The following is a 7414-nucleotide window of genomic DNA, read 5'->3' as shown; positions in this document are numbered from 1 at the left end:
TTCATGACAGGTTTTTGAGACACTTCCAGGAATTTTGAAAAATCTCTTTAAGAGAGCAAATAGAAACATGAAAACTAGCTTTGTTTTTACAAAACAGTTCACACCTTGTTGAGCTAAACTGTTTTCTCTATAGTTCAGTTTATAGAACTGAACTTACCAAACAATTTAGTTTGGGTTAATTATATTTAAGTTCAGTTTTATATAATTCAGTTTCATTTTAATTCCAATTTAGTTCAGTTTCATATTAGTTTATTCACATATACATGGTTCGCTATCACTTATGTACGAGGTCGTTATATGACAATCACATGTTTACTATCAATGGCTATATAGGCAGATAGCTTGTCACTTAGATATAAAGTTATTTTTAATAAAAGTTTTTTATTAGTATGACTTAAATGACAGAGAAATTACATATTCAAGATTTTTTTTTGAAATTTTAATACTTATGGAGACCAAAGTAACGGTGAATTACACTTTCTGATACCAAAAGTAACAATTTACTCTAAAATTATTCTAATATTGAATACGGATCAAGTTCCATTAAATATATAATAGATATTTTTTAACTATTATAATTAATTAATTAGGATCATTTTGAGATATTTCTACAAATTAATTATAATCGTTTAGACATAGTATAAGATTAATTCTCTATTCGGATGTGGGAACTTAACCATATAAGAAGAACTTTGATATTCATGATATAACATAGATAATAACTTTACTAAAACAAAATTACATTTCAAAGTGTACACAAGTATTCTTTACCAAAAATATCAACCTCCATTTCCATTCAGAACGTATCAAAATGGAAATGTACATTGCTATCCTTTTTTCTTTCTTATTGTAGAATTTTTTTGCAACTATATAATATTTTAGGTTAGGAATGAAGTCAGTGTACAATTATGTCACGTTGAGAGGAAGTACAGAAAGGAGAGGCTGCTGGAGCCGAACTGGAGGGAAAACGAATGCTTCTTGTAAGGGAGGCAATGATTCAGACATACCAAAGACATCTCACCCCCTTCCTCCAAAACGCCAATCTTCTCCTCTCCACATCTTAAATATCCCCCTCTTTCTAAATTCCACCAACCACTTTCTTGCTTTCACTTCCAATTCTCAATTCCTCTTTATTTGATTCTGGGTTCTTTTTTTGTTTTTTGCCATACACATAATTGTCTAAAGGGAGAAAGAAAAAGAGAGATGCGAAGCATGGCAAGCTCCGCTTCCTCGCGAGGCATTGCAGCTATCGTCGGTGTGGGCCCCAACCTCGGCCTCTCCATCGCTCGCAAGTTCGCTCACGAGGGCTACACGGTTGCCATCCTCGCTCGTGACTTGGGTAGGTATCCCTCGTCCCAGACCCAAACATTAATTCCTGTAATCATTTCAAGGGCTGACTTTAAGTCAATGTTTAATTTTCACATCCCATCTTATCATACACAAAATAAAACAAGATATATCCTTCTATCATCATTGTTGTTGTTATTATTCTTGCTGTTACCATATATGATATGTTTATATGCAAATTAATTGAATGATTATTTAACACCAGGGAGGTTGTCAAGATTTGCTGATGAAATAGCGAGGGAAGAGAAGGCGCAGGTTTTTGCTATAAGAATAGACTGTTCCGATTCAAGAAGCGTGAGAGAGGCATTTGAAGGAGTGCTCTCTCTGGGATTCGTGGAAATTCTTGTCTACAATGCTTACCAGCCACTACCTTGGTGCCCTTCCTCCTTCCAAGATCTTCGCATCGAATCCTTTGAAAGATCCCTTGCCGTTTCTTCCGTCGGCGCCTTCCACTGCGCTCAACAGGTACCATTCCATTCTTATTATTTTATCAAATGATCTAATTCAATTGGTAAAGTAAGATGGATGAGTTACTCTAAACTTCGTAACTTATTTTATCAAATGCTTACCAAGGTTGCTTACTAATATATATAAATATAATGACTATGGTTTTTGTTTGATGAAATTAATGAATTATATTAGGTGCTGCCGGGTATGGTTGAAAGAGGAAAAGGAACGATTCTCTTCACTGGCTGCTCCGCTTCTCTAAACGGCATTGCTGGATACTCTGAACTATGTAAACACCAATTATCCTTACTTATTGGAATGTGTTTTATTATTTTGTTGTTGTTGTTGTTGGCGTGGTTTGTTAAATTGAGTTGAATTGAATTTTAATTTGTGAGAACACTGCACCCAATGGGGGAGATGAGACAGGCTGTGGGAAATTCGCTTTGAGAGCACTATCGCAATGTTTGGCCAAGGAATTTCAACCTCAAGGAGTGCACCTAGCTCATGTTATCATTGACGGTGTTATTGGCCCACCCAGGTTCGTTTCGTTTGTTTATTTGTTCCACCTTATATGCATCCTTTTGCTTATCCTCATTCGGATCTCTTTTTCTCAACACCCCATTCCAATTAATACAGCAATTCTTTTTTCTTTTTTCTTGTTTTATGGAAACATTGCATATTAATTCCTCCAATTTCTATTTTACTCATAATTATGCATACCAAAAAATAAAAATAAGATAATGTTTTAGAACAAAATATGTATTGAAATTATAAAGTTTTCTTTTTCTCTGTACATTTTAAATAATTCCTATATATGGTACGTTTCTTAAATGTTTAAAATAATATTTCTTAGTATCTAACTTTAACTTAAAGTGTCTATATTATTTTGAGGAATTATTAGATGATTTACAATCGTAATAATTTTTTTTACTAATATTTACCTAATATATAATTAAATATCATTAATTTTCTTTTGAGAACTAAAACTTATGGGTATATTTTGCATAAAAATTGATCCGGATCATAATTATATTATGTCATGATTCTAGATTACCTAATAATTTTGTGAATTTTTATAATTTATATATACTATTTTACTTATATCATTAATTAATATAAGATCTCTAATACATTTCTTTCACAACAACATCTAAGCATCTAAAGGTATTCCAATAACATATTTTTTTTATAGAACAATGCTTGTCCTTAATTGTTATTAATTTTTTTTAGTTTATAGAACTTGATAACCGGCGTAATCTAATTTGAGTTTAGCATATTTCATTTTAATAGTTAATATGCATGATCTCTAACAATTCCTTGTTGGCTAATGTAATTTTTTTCAACACGCCAAATAAACTTCAAAAATACTTTGTTCATTGATAGATTAATAATGATGTATTAATTATATAAAATAATTTTATATTATCATTTTAATCGTAAATTATCGTTAGTATGAATTTTAAGATCATTTCGAAAAGTCCTCAATCTTATCATAAAACGAATAATTTTGATTGGATGATAATATAAATTTTACACTATAAGTGCATAGTCTTTTTTCTTGTTTATTAGTAAGTTTAATAATTATGCATTGATAGTGTAAAATAGTTTTATATTATCATTCAATCACAAATAATTATTAATATAATTTTTAAAATAATTATTATAAAAATTAATAAATTTATCGTATATAATAAATTATAATTAAATGAGGGTGTAAAATTAAAAATTATTTTACACTAGCTAGTTTATTTTCTCTTTATTAATTAGTTAAAAAAGAATAAATGATGTTAATGCAAAGGTTGAGGCATTGATGATGGATGGAATTTGCATGTTGTGGGGGCACACAGAGGACCAACCTTGACGTCATCATCTTCACAGAGGGGAAATTCATTGGGGGAGCAAAGCAGTGGAGGAGGAGGCGAGGGTACAATGGACCCAGACGCACTCGCTCAAACCTTCTGGCACTTGCACGTTCAGGACCGGAACGCTTGGACCCTGGAGATGGATCTTCGTTCACCCTCTGCTAGATTCTTCTAGCTACTAAGTTAACCCCCAATTAAAAATGTGCCTAGCTCAATTATTATATTTATTTTTCGCTCTATAGTCTATATAGTCTTCAGTGTCAAATCTCAATCACTTCATCCATGACCTCATGGCATCAACCGTGAATTCAATGATGTTTACAATCAACACTGTTGGGCTTGCCGGTGTGCTGAATTGCTTGTGTCTCGGGATATTAATCTTTGATCGACCCAAAAATATTTTATTCACCCAAAAAGAAATTATGTGTATGTACAAAGATATTATACGGTGTGTTGTTACTTGTTAGTTTGGGTCAATCAAGTAGTAATTTTATTACTGTTTTTGTAGAGACAAAATTAAGAAAAGGATGTGTATATTAGTATATCATATATATCATCCGTTTGTGTGTTAATTTGGATTTGGATTATTCTCTCTTGTCAAAATATATTTGACATTTACAAAATCGTGATTAATGAGTGATTTTGTCGGTAATGGGTCGAGTTGTATATGTTTTGGAGGAAGTGAGGGGTTGTGGGCCCCATTTGAGCAAAAGTTAAGGGGAACGAAGGAGTGAGATGGGGACATGGTTGCATGGACAATAGTAGGAATTCGTGTTCTAATTTTGGACACACAAAAAACTGTGTGTACGTACACATGCTTGAATCCTCGAAAGTTTGAGTCTTGTTATTTTCATGCTATTTACCTTGTTTATGTTAATCAATTCTTGTCGAGGAATTGAAATAGTATGGATTTCTATCAATGCACAATAATTGTTTGATTGATTGTAATATATATGCAAGTGGCTGTAGTGTGTAACAAAATAAAAACGGTGGAAAAAGCAATATATTCTCTCTTCTCTTTGATTTTCCCAAAAGAATGGAAATGGGAGAAAAGTGTCCAAATGAAGAGTGTATATAGTTGATGGGACCAACAACTTGTCAGATCCAAGTGGAACTTGGGCTAATTTTTTTTAGTGATCGACCATTCTGGATATTTTTATAAATAAATGTTATTATAGATTTCTTTTAAAATAATTTATTAGTATGAGTTTTTTTTTATTGACTGGTCATTTGATTAATAGATTTAAAGACAACGTGACACGGACCAAAAAACATATCATGTGTTATATTTATTTTTTAAAACCTACCTGTCAAACTATTAATTTTGATAAATCAATTATCAAAAGAAACTGATATCGATAAATTATTTTGAAAGAGACTCATTAATATTTTCTTTATAAAAATATCTAAAATGATCAATCATTCAATTTAAACATGGATTAAAGTCTTTAAATGAAAAAATGATTAAAAAGAAAATCAAAGACAATTCAATTAGGTTTTTGCTGTAAAAAAATTAGGTTTTTTTTAATAAAATTATCCATCAATAAAATTGATAAATCTTTTATAAAAATAATATAATTATCCAAAAATATACTACTACACTTGATGGGTCAAAAAGGTTGCAATGTGGCAAGTTGGGATGATATTTATTGGAGTAGCCGTCATAGATGTTGGGGCATATAAAGCACTAGTAGCAGCATTGATAGCTACATAGAATAGTGTTGATGACGAGAAGAGGGTTCCCCCACATGAAATGGTTGGTGCGATGATGCGTGTTGCATGATTGGAGATGCTTTTGTATATAGTTCATACAACCATATGATGATTGGGAAGCTATGAACGAATCATATCATATCACAATGCTCAACCAAAGAGGTCCCCAACGGCCCAACCCGTATCTGAAAAGTTTAATTATAGAAACGTGTCATGCCACAGCCACTCTCACGACAATTCCTCATTAATGTACCTGTTGACTTGTGAGACTATCCTTGCCTCTTTGCTCATGCTTTGATTTTGGGATGATCTGATTTGAGATTTTTTAATCCAAATAATACAAAAAAAATTAATATTTATCCAAATTTTACAAATTAATAATTATTTACATGATAAAAATTACTATCCAAATCGATTTCTCATCTCTCTTTTATTTTTGTTTTCATTTTTGTGTTAAGAAATAGGTTTCTTGGAAACCAATTTCTTAATGTCTTTTATTTTTTTCGTAACAACCTTATTACATCGATTTTTCAGGAATTGAATTCATAAGGAGGTTTTTTTAAACACAGTCGAGAATGTGTTATTTTAATTTATTTATTTGAGTTATTTTTTGTAATTTTTTTTAAATGAAGTATTTTTTTATTGTTTTTTTATTTATTTATTTGAGTTTTTTGTATTTGTTTATTTAATTTTTTTGTTTGCTTTTTTATTTAAAAATGAACTATTTTTTTAACATTATTTAGTTGAGTTTAGATGTTTTTGTTTATTTAAAATTGTTTTTTATTTTGTTTGGTTTTTTATTTAAAAATGAACTATTTTTTTTAAATTATTTAGTTGAGTTTTTTTTGTTTTTATTTATTTAATTTTTTTATTTTGTTTGTTTTTTTATTTAAAAATGGACTGTTTTTTTTAATTATTTAATAGTTTTTTGTTTTTTTTTATTTGAAATAGTTTTATATTTTGTTTGGTTTTTTATTTAAAAATGAACTGTTTGCCTCTGGTTTTATTTGTTTTAATCTTTTTAGTTCACTAATTTATATATATTAAATTATTAAAAATAGAATCTATGTAGAATAACATTTAAGAAAAATACATATATTTAAATATTTACTATAAATATAATTTAGTTAAATATTTATGAAAAATGTATATATTTAAGTGATGTAATTATTTTACCAAAACAAATTAAATAAATAAAACATGTTCAATTTAGATAGGTTGCATTTGTGTAAAACTATGAGTACTTTAATATGAATTAATCTACAATAATGTTTAAAAAAAAAATAATCCTTAAATGAAAAAAAAAAATTATTGATGTGTCATCCCTCAATATTTATTTTCCCAAATCCTTAGTACATAAATGATCATCCATAAAATAAAACAACATTACACCCACGAAATAAAATAACATTACACATAAAAAGAAACATAAACGACAAGCCATTGATGAAACCCAATTGATGACATGTTGTACGCACAAAACACAAACTGCTTGACAAGAGGTCAATTCTCCTTCCTTCGGAAACACCTATGTCAAATATCAACAACATATGAGTATACAATGCAAATTTGTGAATACCAAAAGTATTGGTAACCTAAAATGAAAAAACATTACCTTCACAACATTATGTAGTGTAATATTCAAATAACATTTAGAGCGAGAAGGAAAGGGACAAAACACAACTACCTATAAAGTATACCATTTAGTTCAATAAAAAATAAACTCTATACGACACAAAATGTAAAAAATTAATAACAAAAGTAACAAACTTACATCTCGCGAAACTAAGACAACCAACGTGAATGTCTGTCATATATGGGCTAAAATCTTGACCTTCTATGATTCTTTGTTTCATGGTGGCATCGATAGTCCCTGTAGGATCCTAAAATTAAACTCTCATGAATTAATATCCGAAAATAGAAATTTAATCGTTAAAGAGAGAATTAAAGTCAACTTCTTATGTCACCAAAATTGTTGGGGTACAACTTTTGACAATGATGACCGTTAAAGGTACACAATTAAAAGTATAACCAATGGACCCTAA

At 29.6% G+C, this 7414-nt stretch overlaps 1 protein-coding gene across 2 annotated transcripts; it reads left to right on the top strand.

Annotated features, from left to right (window-relative positions):
* Positions 1-803: 803 nt before the first annotated feature.
* LOC100803753 (3-ketodihydrosphingosine reductase) lies at positions 804-4608 on the top strand. 2 transcript variants are annotated; one of them, XM_003550024.5, is made up of 5 exons: positions 804-1339; positions 1553-1812; positions 1990-2083; positions 2221-2332; positions 3642-4608. In XM_003550024.5, exons 1-5 carry the CDS (start codon positions 1204-1206, stop codon positions 3829-3831), a joined length of 792 nt encoding a protein of 263 aa, XP_003550072.1. In that variant the 5' UTR covers positions 804-1203; the 3' UTR covers positions 3832-4608. The 2 variants fall into 2 exon arrangements, with proteins under 2 accessions (XP_003550072.1, XP_025982361.1); XM_026126576.2 differs by having other exon boundaries at positions 812-1339; positions 3618-4608.
* The last annotated feature ends 2806 nt before the right edge of the window (positions 4609-7414 follow it).

Source organism: Glycine max, chromosome 17 (assembly GCF_000004515.6).
Source record: "Glycine max cultivar Williams 82 chromosome 17, Glycine_max_v4.0, whole genome shotgun sequence".
In the NCBI taxonomy this organism is placed as follows: Eukaryota; Viridiplantae; Streptophyta; class Magnoliopsida; order Fabales; family Fabaceae; genus Glycine; species Glycine max.
This window is presented reverse-complemented; position numbering and strand designations above follow the sequence as displayed.

What these genes read in the sequence shown, in the direction of transcription:
- LOC100803753 (XM_026126576.2), top strand. Translation starts at nt 1,204, where the DNA reads ATGCGAAGCATGGCAAGCTCCGCTTCCTCGCGAGGCATTGCAGCTATC. An exon ending in CATCCTCGCTCGTGACTTGG is followed by an intron (nt 1,340 to 1,552) that starts GTAGGTATCCCT and finishes ATTTAACACCAG; the next exon opens with GGAGGTTGTCAAGATTTGCT. An exon ending in CCTTCCACTGCGCTCAACAG is followed by an intron (nt 1,813 to 1,989) that starts GTACCATTCCAT and finishes GAATTATATTAG; the next exon opens with GTGCTGCCGGGTATGGTTGA.